The sequence below is a fragment of the Callorhinus ursinus genome, unplaced genomic scaffold (assembly GCF_003265705.2).
Source record: "Callorhinus ursinus isolate GAN/ISIS: 27379988/994484 unplaced genomic scaffold, GSC_fseal_2.0 scaffold25, whole genome shotgun sequence".
Taxonomy (NCBI): domain Eukaryota; kingdom Metazoa; phylum Chordata; class Mammalia; order Carnivora; family Otariidae; genus Callorhinus; species Callorhinus ursinus.
Genome location: NW_027397087.1, coordinates 384,215 through 396,744, shown reverse-complemented (window position 1 = coordinate 396,744; position 12,530 = coordinate 384,215). Strand labels below are relative to the sequence as shown.

At 37.9% G+C, this 12,530-nt stretch overlaps 1 protein-coding gene across 2 annotated transcripts; it reads left to right on the top strand.

The window, feature by feature from the left end:
- The first annotated feature begins 11,518 nt into the window (after positions 1-11,518).
- Positions 11,519-12,435, top strand: LOC112833449 (sorting nexin-3-like). 2 transcript variants are annotated; one of them, XM_025884625.2, is made up of 2 exons: positions 11,519-11,689; positions 11,756-12,435. In XM_025884625.2, exons 1-2 carry the CDS (start codon positions 11,594-11,596, stop codon positions 12,080-12,082), a joined length of 423 nt encoding a protein of 140 aa, XP_025740410.1. In that variant the 5' UTR covers positions 11,519-11,593; the 3' UTR covers positions 12,083-12,435. The 2 variants fall into 2 exon arrangements, with proteins under 2 accessions (XP_025740410.1, XP_025740409.1); XM_025884624.2 differs by having other exon boundaries at positions 11,519-12,435.
- The last annotated feature ends 95 nt before the right edge of the window (positions 12,436-12,530 follow it).

Sequence of the window (12,530 nt, the reverse complement as noted above, 5' to 3'; positions counted from 1 at the left end):
GTGATGCCTGTATTGTGAAGAGCCCTTGTTGACTACTGATGTTCATTATTGATGGTCAAACTTAGAGAAAAGCTCTTGTTTTCTTATCTTGATTTGATTATACATGATGATACTGGGTCTATTTTGTCTTTACTCAGGGGGGGAGGGACATTCACTTTTGAAAAAAGAGTATTACACAGGAAGTATTTTTAAACCAATGATTATAGTAATGTCAAGATTAAATTCCTAAGGAACAGTATTTATCTGAAGTAATTTTTAGAAATATAAGAGGGTATACTTTCAGGCCTTCAGAACATGAAGTATCTCCCAATCTACTTTAATACAGTATGAGTTCATCTTAACTTGACTACATCTGCAAAGTCTATTTCCAAACATGGTCACATTCACAGGTATTGGGGATTAGGATTTCAACTCATATATTTGGTAGACACAAAACCACCCACAACAGTGGTGTAGGTAGTATAGGTTCTTAGAACGAGAATGGTTGTAGTATAGCTACCTATTAATCAGAGTGAAATATATTTAAAATAAACAGAAGGAACTTCAGCTCTTTCATAGGTAATTAACTCTATTTATTTATTTATTTATTTTTTATTATGTTCAGTTAGTCACTGTATAGTACATAATTAGTTTTTAATGTAGTGTTCAATGATTCATTAGTTAAGTATAACACCCAGTGCTCATCACAGCATGTGCCCTCCTCAAAACTCCTCACACTGTTACCCCCTCCCCTGACCCTCCTCCCCTCTGAAACCCCCACATTGTCTCTCGGGGTCCAATAATAGAGCATAAACACACAAAAAGTTATTCTTGGGAGCTAAAGAATCTTGCTAACTTGTATGGTTACACAGAAGGTAAAGAATAACATTTACTGCCTTTAGTCAAGAGTAGAATGAATATACCAAGGTAATTTGTCAGGTCATTGTAAATGAGAGGAAACCAAATTCTGGTCTTGCTTCAATATAGTATTTGGTCATAAAGCATTTCTGTTTTTAAAAATAAAGCAATTAAAGCTGGGCCTTGCAAACTGCCAAAATATTAACATCTATCATTGTTTATTTTCAGTCTCATTATTTATATTCATATATATATGAAACCAAGGCAAGTAGAATTTGCTTCCTGAACCTTCTATAGTTTTCTATCTACATTGGAGTTTGTCTTCCTCTTTCAAATTCTGGAATAACCAGAAATTTTATCTTAGAATAAATCTGTCCATTATCCCACTGAATAAACAAAACCAGATCCTGTTACCTTACAATTACTTCTCATACAGTCTTAATCATCCCTTTTATGACTTTAACCAAGGTAAATTAACTTTTGTTTCACAGACAGTACTCTATTAAAAAAAAAAAACCTTAGAGTCTCTTTAAATTTTTTATTGTTATGTTAATCACCATACATTACATCATTAGTTTTTGATGTAGTGTTCCATGATTCACTGTTTGTGCATAACACCCAGTGCTCCACGCAGAACGTGCCCTCTTTAATACCCATCACCAGGCTAACCCATTCCCCCACCCCCTCCCCTCTAGAACCCTTAGTTTGTTTTTCAGAGTCCATCGTCTCTCATTGTTTGTCTCCCCCTCCGATTTACTCCCCTTCATTCTTCCCCTCCTGCTATCTTCTTCTTTTCTTTTTTTTTCTTAACATATATTGCATGATTTGTTTCGGAGGTACAGGTCTGTGATTCAACAGTCTTGCACAATTCACAGCGCTCACCATAGCACATACCCTCCCCAGTAAAAAAACCCTAGAGTCTGACAGCAGTAGTCTAAGTGAGAAAAACTGGTTTTAATCAGGAATTATTACAATAGGGGAAAAGGGATCTCAGTATAGAACTGGGCTTCATATCCAGTACAATTAGAACAAGTGTGGATTTATAGCCAAAGAGCAGATGGGAGGTGGTTGGTGGATAGAAATTACTAAGGGGAGAATTCTTGCCAAACTGACCTAATAGGATTCTTGCTGAAGGCAGGCCAGAGTGATCAGATATTGAGAGTAAGTATTTAAGAATCAGATATTAAAGGTGAGGGGTTTTCTCTAAACTGACTTAATAGGATTCTAGTTATAATTGGTCTATGCAAGCCCAGCAAGGATGGGGGCTTAGTGGAGTTGAGGGCTAGTGGAGAAGAGTGCTCAGAGGAGCCTGATTAAAGTTTGGTCAAGAAGACTGATTTGTCCAGGCTGCCCAGGTGGCCTCTGCCAGCTGGCCTTCTCCTCAGATCTCAGATTGATTTATGGATGCCTGGGGTGGGCTCATGACTTCTTCTGGTTTTATGCCTGGACAAAATAGATTCCCTGCTGTGAGGAGCTTGGTGAAATCAAGACTCAGCTGACACTCTAGCTGCTCCTTTGGCTTTCCCACCCCTGTAGGACGCAGGTTCTGTCGGTCAAGAAAAATCTGGAGTAAATGAGCTCAGCTGTTGCAAAATGAAGGGATGGATTTATTGAAACAAAATCGTAGCTTCTTTTTTGTTCTTTTGAAGGGTCAGCATATGTAATTATTTTAACAGAGGAAGTCAAGTCAGATGGCTAATAACTCCAATATTGGTACTTGGCCTGGTGGCACTTTTGGGGGGGAATATTAATTTAATAACTATTACATTTTGCTTCCTAAAAGTTTATTTCCTCTACTAGTTTGGACACAGCTGTGGGGCATTCTGCACACATTGGTTTATGCTGTTGGTGGGTCTCCCGGCTTCTCAAATCGTGGCTTGTGGGTTTGACTCTATCCATTTGGAGGGGTTTGGGGGCCCCGAAGCCTTTACTCCTTGTGGTTTGTCCCTGACAGCAGATAAAGCTTCACATTGCCTTTATTTCTTTTGAAGGACCTATTCTTCATGCTACTTGTCCTGATTGTTTTCATAGTGTTCAAATCTGTATTTTTGTATGTAGAGGGAAATAATTTTCTCAACACTAATCACTAATAAATATTGTATGAAATTGCCATGAAGGAGTTCTTGTCTAATAAATGGACATGTAAAAGTGAAAAAAAAAAAGAAGATGGATCTGTTAACTTAAGGTGGGTAATTAAGAATTGCCTCTCATATATTATTATGTTAACAGACTAAGAAGGCTCAGGAATGTTCAAAATATAATCCCCTGTTTTCACAAACATCCTAATTACACCTTCTTAATGGTATTAAACATTATTATTATTATTATTTAAAAAATTTTTAATTTAAGTTCAATTTAGTTAACATATAGTGTATTAATAGTTTCAGGGGTAGAATTTAGTGATTCATCAGTTGCATATAACACCCAGTGCTCATTACATCAAGTGCCCTCCTTAATGCCCATCATCCAATTATCCCATTGCCTCACCCACCTCCCCTCCAGCAACCCTCAGTTTCTTTCCTATAGTTAAGAGTCTCCTTTCTTGGAGTAGTAAAAATGAACAAATTTATTAACATGATCCCAAGATACACCCTATAAAAGTATGAGTAAATTGATACACTCACATACACATACACACACACCCCCAATGTTTCAACACTGAATCTCATTTAAAAATTATCCAGTGAATATCTACTAATTACTGTATTAACACTAACCCAAAATCTTAAAAACAACTCAGGATCTTAGAAATTATATTTCAGTAGACTCACTATAAAACTGAATTATATTTCCAAATGACTGAACACCTGATTTTACATTTTCCATAATTTTACATGCTTCCTTTATACTCCATTCTGATAAAAACACAAACAGACCTATAGCTATTTTATAAAACATGTTACCAAACCAGTCTATGTGCAAACTTTTATTTTGATTATTTATATTTGGATTCTCACATTAAAATGTTCTGAGCCACAGAAAAACATTCTGAGCCATAATTTCTATGAGATTTTTCCTCATGAAAAACATTGCATATATAAAACAGTAGAAATCTGGCTTTATTTTTTTGGAGTTTGGGGAATAGTAGATTTAAGTCAGAACTTATTAATCTCCACAAAGCAATACTAACAGAACTCCTCTAGGAGGGTTTATATTTATTAATACATTCTGGAAGTAGGAAAATATTTCACATTCATAAAACGAGAGGAAAAGTTTCCTCAATTACAGAAACATAGTCACACATAAAACTACTAGGCCAGTTCTAGAATTTCAGCTACTGATCTGGACTTGGGTTTATCAAAAAATTAAAATTGTAGATTGATTGATACATAAAATCTCACACCAGATCTCTAATGAAACTTTTATTCTGTTACCAATGGAAACAAGACAAATTCTACATCCAATGGAAGCAAGACAAACAGATTGAAAAAATGGAGACAAACAGATTAAAAAAAAGTCACCTAACAAACCAGATTTTATCTTTCATCTCTCATCTGGTAGAGAATAGGTCCTTACCATCCCAATAGAGATTACCAAGCAATCAGATCATGAAACTTAATTCATATTCTCTGTTACAACCAATGAGAAATAATCTATCAGTCCTGTGCCAACCAGGATTGGAACCAAATCTGGTCAAGAACCAAAAACAAACAAACAAACAAAAAACTACCAAAGCAGAAAAACAAAACCAAGACCTGAGTGTCAGTGAAGGTAATGTTTTACTGCTGGTTGGGATTCATCATGCAAACCAAGAAGAGACATTCTTGGCTTAAACATCCTATGAGGAGCATTCCTTGGGTAACAGTTTACTGGCTCCAGAAAGTGAGTCTACTTAGATATATTGATGGGACCTTCAGAGCAGTCAAAGAACAATTTTCAAAAAGTTAAAAATGTAACTCATATAAAGTGAACATGTGTCAGTTATTTATGTAACTCACTAATGAGGGAACCAACAGGGTGGTAAACTGTTTCCAATCAGGTTTTGATAGAATCCATTTCTAAGACAGACTGGATCCTACTGTAAATGATCCTTAAGATCATGATTTTATCAATTCTATGATTCTGACTAATGCCAGTGTTTTATAAATGAGCTGAAGCTCAGTGACCACTTCAGATCTTTTAAGAGACAAACCTGAGGGAAAAAGCTAGAGTCAGATTACCTCTTATTTACAAAACATTTTTAAATTAGATTTTTCTCATCTATTACATTTTAATATGTCATTTTCTCTTGATGGGACCCTAACTGATATAAGCATTTGATATATAAGACATAGAAACAGTTTATATTTTAAGATATTTAAAAAGTTTAAAATTAAGAAATAGTATGAATAATGTTGAACTTCACTATTAATTAGGGAAATTCAAATTAAATAAATTCTCTAGGCCGAAAGCCCATATGCAGTGTGGAACAAATGTAGAAATTTCCTCAGCTTTCTGGCATAAAGATTGCAGTCTTAAAATTTGGAAACAAAGTCCAAGTGATAATGCAGTTAGAATATAGGTTTATTGGCTAAGATGCTGATACATTTTTCATGGGTTTATAAAGGATCCAAGCCCTATAATGATGATAACACCCAGGGCTCCTCTGATCTGGTAGTGCCACTCTTTATGGGTCATGAGTCCACCAACCTAGTAGAAAGGAAGGCATCAATAAGCACTGTCCATTGCTAATGTAATTATCCTTTGTCCTAATTAGTAAGTCTCTCATATGACTAGTATCTGAATGCATTCTTTCTGTTCATTAATTAAACAGTTGTGGTCATGGGACTTCCATGTGGTCAAAGGACTATTTAACAATATATATTAAAAATGAAACTGCATAAAATATTTCCTAGAAACTCCACTTCTCATTATATATCCTTTGGAAGCACACAGACATATGTGTAACAACACATATAACAATTTTTGTTATTATCTTATAAAAGCAACATTGGGAAAACCCAGCTGTTCACTTATGGGAGAATGTTAAACTGTTCTGATGGCTATTCTCTAATTGTCTTTCCATATCTAATTTTCATTGTGTCGACTTTCCTCTGTGCCCTGTAAACCGAACTTTATGGACTAAATCAACCAGTTGCTGTGCGCCTTGACTTCTGCTTGGGTGTAGCTAATGGAGGCTATTGTAGAGATCTGGAGGACATGAAGAGTGAAACCTGGGTATTAAGTCCCTCAGCTTCCTCCCTTCCGTACTTTGTGTTGACAATTACTGCATTCTTCCACCAAAGCCCTCAGTTCTTGTTGGTGGCCTTATTCTATTCCAATAGCTCTTTCTCTGGTTTATGGTAGTGTTTCCTCCCATTGTTTATGAGCTTTAGGGATAGTAATAGCACCCTGTAGTTACAAGTCCTGGATAATTTAACATTCCTTGCTGATTTCCCTTATTACCACCTACACCTTATTCATTATATTTTCCCCATTTACTCCATTTGAATGAGACATTTTTTCCTGGTGGAACCCTAACATGACTATTTGTATAAAGAGAAGTCCCAGAAAACAGCCCCTCACAATGGGATTCTGGGAATGGTTGGCTCACATAGAGGAATACCTGTATATCTTCCTTGTCTGGGGCACACTGGACTTTGATCCTATGTGGCACATATCCCCCAGACAAGGAAGATATATATTTTTACTCAGATTATCACTTTTGCTTTTATGGAATAAAGTTCAAGTGAAAGCAAGGCTATAAATCATATTCAAGCAAGTGTCACAGTCACTTGATCTCCCAACTCCTTACCCTTTTTTCTGGCAGAACACTATCTTCATTGAAGTCTGAATGAATCAGTCTTTCCTTGAATAAAAATATATTTTTGGCTTTACCTGGAACTGTTGTGTTTAGGACCATTATAAGAGTTAGGTCCCAACATATTCTGAAGAGAGAAGTACAAGGACTGTTCTGATAATATACAGTTTTGTACTAAAACAATTGTAGGATCTTGCCAATATTGGTAAAGTCTGGGGAATATGTATGTGAGTGAATTCTAAGATTATTAGGCTGCAAAAGACAAAATATGAGACTAAATCAGGTAGGGTTTATTTATGCAAGTACTCACCTGATATTCAGATATTAATGTATTGATATGAGTACCTGGAGTGCTATAAATGGCCTGCTAGATTTGGTTAATTAAATCTTGTACTCAATGAAGATATTTTCATGTAAATGCCCAGTAGAGGGCATCCATTTTAGAGAAGGCTCTTAATTATGTGGATTAGATACCCATTCACTAAATTTCAGTCAGCCTTGTCCCTAACCACTCCAATGCTTGCTCGCTGGGCTCATGTGTAAAGTGGTTATGGTAAAAGGGATAGAAACTATGCATGGGCTCACTACCATGGACTTCCCTTCAATAAAGTGGATCTGTCTACTACCATTGCTGAGTCCCAAACTGTCAATGGCTGAAACCAATTTGGCACCATTCCTGGGGGGGATTAGCTAGCTACCTAGTGGCACACTGATTACACTGGATCTTTTTTTATCATGGAGGCAGTGATTTATCCTAGCAGGAATATATGTATTATACACACACCCACACACATGAATACATACATGTATACATATACCTCCATATGTATATATATATTTTTTATTTTTATATTTTTTTCCAGAGAGGGAGGGAGAAGGGGGAAGGACAGATGGAGAGGGAGAAAGAGAATCTTAAGCAGGCTTCATGCCCAACACAGAGCCAGACGTGGGGCTCAATCTCACAACACTGAGATCATGACCTGAGCTGAAATCAAGAGTTGGATGTTTATCCAACTGAGCTACCCAGGCACCCCAAGGAATAGATATATATTTCACAATGAATTTGCCTTGCTAGTCCATTGTCATGGCTTCATACTCTGTCAACTTAGCTAAACCAGAACTATGTTTCCAGAATTCCCTTCCATGCATGTTTCCATGTTAGAGTTCACCACAAGAAAAATTTGTGTGAAATTTGGAAGATGGAAGTGAAGCAGTAGACATCTTTGGTCTGAAGGACAGTATAGGGCTCATTATAGCTCATACATGTTCCTGGCTCACCTTGCTGATGTGGGACAACAACTTGGGCCTGTAGCTCCTTTAGCTCCTACTGGATCTCCATCTTCAGTTCCTCCAAGTCCTGGGTCTGGTGCAATTGCATCTTTATAATGAAGGGCATCAGTTTATTAGGCAGGCCACCTGCATCATCAAAATTAGAAGCAGTGAGAGACATAGTTCAAGTTTGTCATTGGTCATCTTCACTTCCTGTCCATTTTCCCTTCCAGACTGTTGGGCTTCAGGCCCAGCATGACACTCTGTGGTCACAAACTTACCTAGACTGCTTAACGGATTCCACATTGCATAAAGTCTAGTCCCTTTAAGAAATTGCCTTCTTTTAAATCACTCATAGTAGTTCTACTTCTCTGATCAAACTCTTGAGTGATACACCCTCAATGTATCTGCCAGCACAGTCATTTGCAGATTTATAGAATGTCTTATTATTACTACTATATCTACAGAACATTGCATCTTACCAGGGGATACATTTTATAGCAATTGAAATATATTCACACACATATGGAATTCATTAGTCTACGTGCATGCTCTATCAGTAATAAATTAGTGGAATGACCTACTGAGGTGCAGTTACAGCACTAGTTGGGGCACTACTTGGAATGATAACATCCTATACTACAGGATGTATTATAGGCCTGTGGTAAGTTACAGAAGCAGCTGTGTTATTTTCACAGCTCCTCTTGGGTCACCCTCTTCTCTAGCTACAGATTTTACTTGTGGTCTTAGAAACCATTCTTTCCCCATCTTATGTAACTCCAGGAATGATAAGAGCTCACTTCTCTTGCCTGGGTGCCTTTACAGTCTTTTGTTGGCTCCTTTAACCCTGCCTAAACACTTGTATATAATTCCTGTAGTTAACTCTCTTCAATCACCCATTTGAATATGACCTCTCTTCCTGTCTGGACTTTGATCAATACCCTGAAATATCTATAAAAATATCTAAAAAAGAAACTAACTAGAGCCATATTTATTTACACAGGTGAATAGACATAAATGTAGAGCATAAAAAAGGTCTGGAAGAATACATACCATGTGTCATTTACCCTTAGAGAAGAGGGCAGGGGTCCTGGATTAAGGCTTATGATCAAAAGGTCTTTGACTTTATCCGTGGTGTTCTAAATTTTAAAATGAGAATAGACTCATGTGCTTTCTGTACAATTAAAACTTATTTAAAAATTAATATATTAGTTGATAATTTTTCTTTTTTTTTAAAGATTTATTTATTTATTTGAGAGAGCGAGAATGAGAGAGAGAGAGAGAGAGTACATGAGAGGGGGGAGGGAGAGGGAGAAGCAGGCTCCTCGCTGAGCAGGGAGCCCGACACGGGACTTGATCCCAGGACTCCAGGATCATGACCTGAGCTGAAGGCAGTCGCTTAACCAACTGGGCCACCCAGGCGCCCCTAGTTGATAATTTTTCTTCAATCAAGTCATTCTGTGAGATTTTGTTTTCAAAGTATCATTTGTTTATTTTAAAAATTAAGATTTTATTAACTAATACACACTTTTTTCCCCAGCTAAAATGAAATAGGTTTGCAATTGTTCTATTTCAGACTACTCTACGGCTTAAGGATAATGTATCATTGAGCTGACTGATTATAGGTGTATTTCACAAAGCATAGGCTGTCTGTCATCACAGGTGAATGAAAGGGAGTTTGTGGGTCATGGACATGAATGGCCTTTGGGGAGACACTGAGAGAGGTTAATACTTGAGCTTTGGTCTAATTTTATCCTTTATATTTTAGTTTTGCTCAGTTCAACAAATACTTACAGAGTATTTACTAAGTGCCAGAAAGAGTGCAAGGCACTGGAGATAAAGAGAAAAATAAGAAAGCATCCCTGCCATTGAGGAGCTTCTTTTCTGTGAGATACAGAGAAATAGTTTCCATGTTATGTGGTAAGTATAGTGATAAAGGGATGCACAAAGGGGGTGCCTGGGTGGCTCAGTGGGGTAAGCATCTCACTCTTGATTTTGGCTGTCACTATCTCAGGGTTGTGAGCTTGAGCCCCACATTGGCTCTGTGCTGGAACCTGCTTGGGATTCTCTCTCTCTCCCTCTCTTCTACTACCCCTGCCCCCGCTCTCTAAAAAAAAAAAAAAGAAAGAAAGAAAGAAAGAAAAAGGGATGCACAAGATTCTTGGGAGTACAAAGAGAAGCATAGAGTAGAGCAGTGGTTTTCCACAGTAGCTGTGCATTAGAATGACCTGATGTGCTTTCAAAAAAAGACAATTGGCCCATCTCTCAAAGATTCTGATTTAATTGGTATGGGGTGGGCACAATATTTTTAAAAAGCTCTCTGTCTCTTCTCCTACCACTCTCCACACTGTACGTAATGTTCCATTAGTACTAAATGACTACAGCTTCTCAAACATGCCAAACATGCCACATCACATGCTGCACTCCTCCTGGAATTCTTCCTGGAATATCTTCCCAGGCACCCTAAACTCCCACCTCCCATTCATTCGTCTCTCAAACTCTTTAAGTCTCTACTCAAATGCTACTTTCCCTGGGAAGTCTTCCCAGATCCCCCCAGGTAGATTTAGGGTTTCTTTCTTCTATGTTACTACCCACTGCATTGAACATGCATTATAGAATAGCTATACTATAATATAGTATAATCTATATATGGTATAGTATAATAACTATAGTATAACAGTTATCCCGATTGGATTCAATTGCTTTGTTCGGATGTGTGTGTCTCTTCACTGGGCTCCAAGCTCCTTGTCTAGGAATTAGCACACGGGTATTGATCCAAAAACAGGTTGAATGAATAAACTCCATGTTTAGCTCCTGGCTTTTAAGAGACTTACAATCTAATGGACTTTTTTTTTTTTTTTCTTCCCCAAATGGCTTTCAGAGATTTTGGAGATTGTACTTAGCATGCCATCTTTGGTAGAACATCATCATTTTATGAGATATGTTCCTCCCTTCCCTCTGAAATATTTTATTTTGAAAGTATTTCAAACATACTGCAAAGATGAAAGAATTTTATGGTGAATACCTGCCTACCCACCATTTAGGTTCTACCATACTCACTGGAGAAGACATTCTTTTCAATAAATAGTGCTGGATAGTTGGATATTCACATTCAAAAGAATGAAACTAGGCCTCTATCTTACACCATTCACAGAAATTAACTTGAAATGGATTTAAATAAATCACTGATTTTATTTTTATGCACATTTTCTTTCTGGGTTGCTTGGATCAGTACCTGAAAACGCCAAAAATATATGGAATCATCAATATGTGCTGGAGGCCTATACTGGGAGGCTTCTGGAAAAGGAAATCTTTGAGCAGGTTTTGAAGGGTAAAAGATGCATGGCTCTCTCCTGTCTCCAGGACTTGTCTGCTGTTCCTTCTGCTAGAAGCATTCTTCATGCCACTCTGTCCCCCATTCTTGCTCCTCCTCACCCATTAGATCTTAGTTAACTCGACCACCAACATGAACAGTGGTCCACCCTGTTATTCTTTCCAATGTTTTTTTTTAATGTGAAAGAAGTTCAAGTAAATTCTCCTGTCTATTCAGCAATTCCTTGTCCAATTCTTCTTTCTGATGTACCTCACTGAGGCCCATTATATTTGGACAGAACCAGATATTCCAAATTTATTTGGCTTTTTATTCTATCAAAACTCCCATTTGCAGCGGCGGGCAGCAGCGGCGGCGTCGGGTGGGACGTGGTGGGGGCGGACGGAGTCCGCGGCGGCGGCGGCTGCAGTAAAGACATGGCGGAGACCGTGGCGGACACCTGGCGGCTGATCACCAATCCGGAGAACCTGAATGATGCCTACGGGCCGCCCAGCAACTTCCCCGAGATCGATGTGAGCAACTCACAGACGGTGGGGGTTGGCCGGGGCCGCTTCACCACCTACGAAATCAGGGTCAAGACAAATCTGCCTATTTTCAAGCTGAAGGAATCTACTGTTAGAAGAAGATACAGTGGCTTTGAATGGCTGCGATGTGAATTAGAAAGAGAGAGCAAGGTTGTAGTCCCCCCGCTCCCTGGAAATGCATTTTTGCGTCAGCTTCCTTTTAGAGGAGATGATGGAATATTTGATGACAATTTTATTGAAGAAAGGAAGCAAGGGCTAGAGCAGTTTATAAACAAGGTCGCTGGTCATCCTCTGGCACAGAATGAACGTTGTCTTCACATGTTTTTTCAGGATGAAATTACAGATAAAAGCTATACTCCATCTAAAATAAGACATGCCTGAAATTTGATGAGAAGGGGCAAAACAAAAAACAAAAAACAAAACAAAAAAAACCTTTCCGTGACTATTATTCATATGCACCAGTGAAGTTCTAACTAACTTTTAGCATGTTGCACAGAAACTGGTATAACATGCCTTCAGTATACTAACATTCATGTGCTCGGTTTTGTTTTTTTTTGTTTGGGCAGTTGACAAGAAGTTAATTTGCTTTAGTGAAAATCCCTCATTCCAGCCTTTCTATATAAATAGCTCTTCCTTGCTGTTTTATTGTGGTACCCACTATCGCCTCACAGACCTGTTACTCCAGTATAACCTGCAGTGTCCTAACTAAAGTTACTGACTTGGTCTTATCTGCACGGTTTTTGTGCTTCTTGAATCTGATTAACTAGAATATTTCTCTTACTCCTTTTAAATATGTGATGTCCCTTGACCTAATTTATGTGTAGAAGCA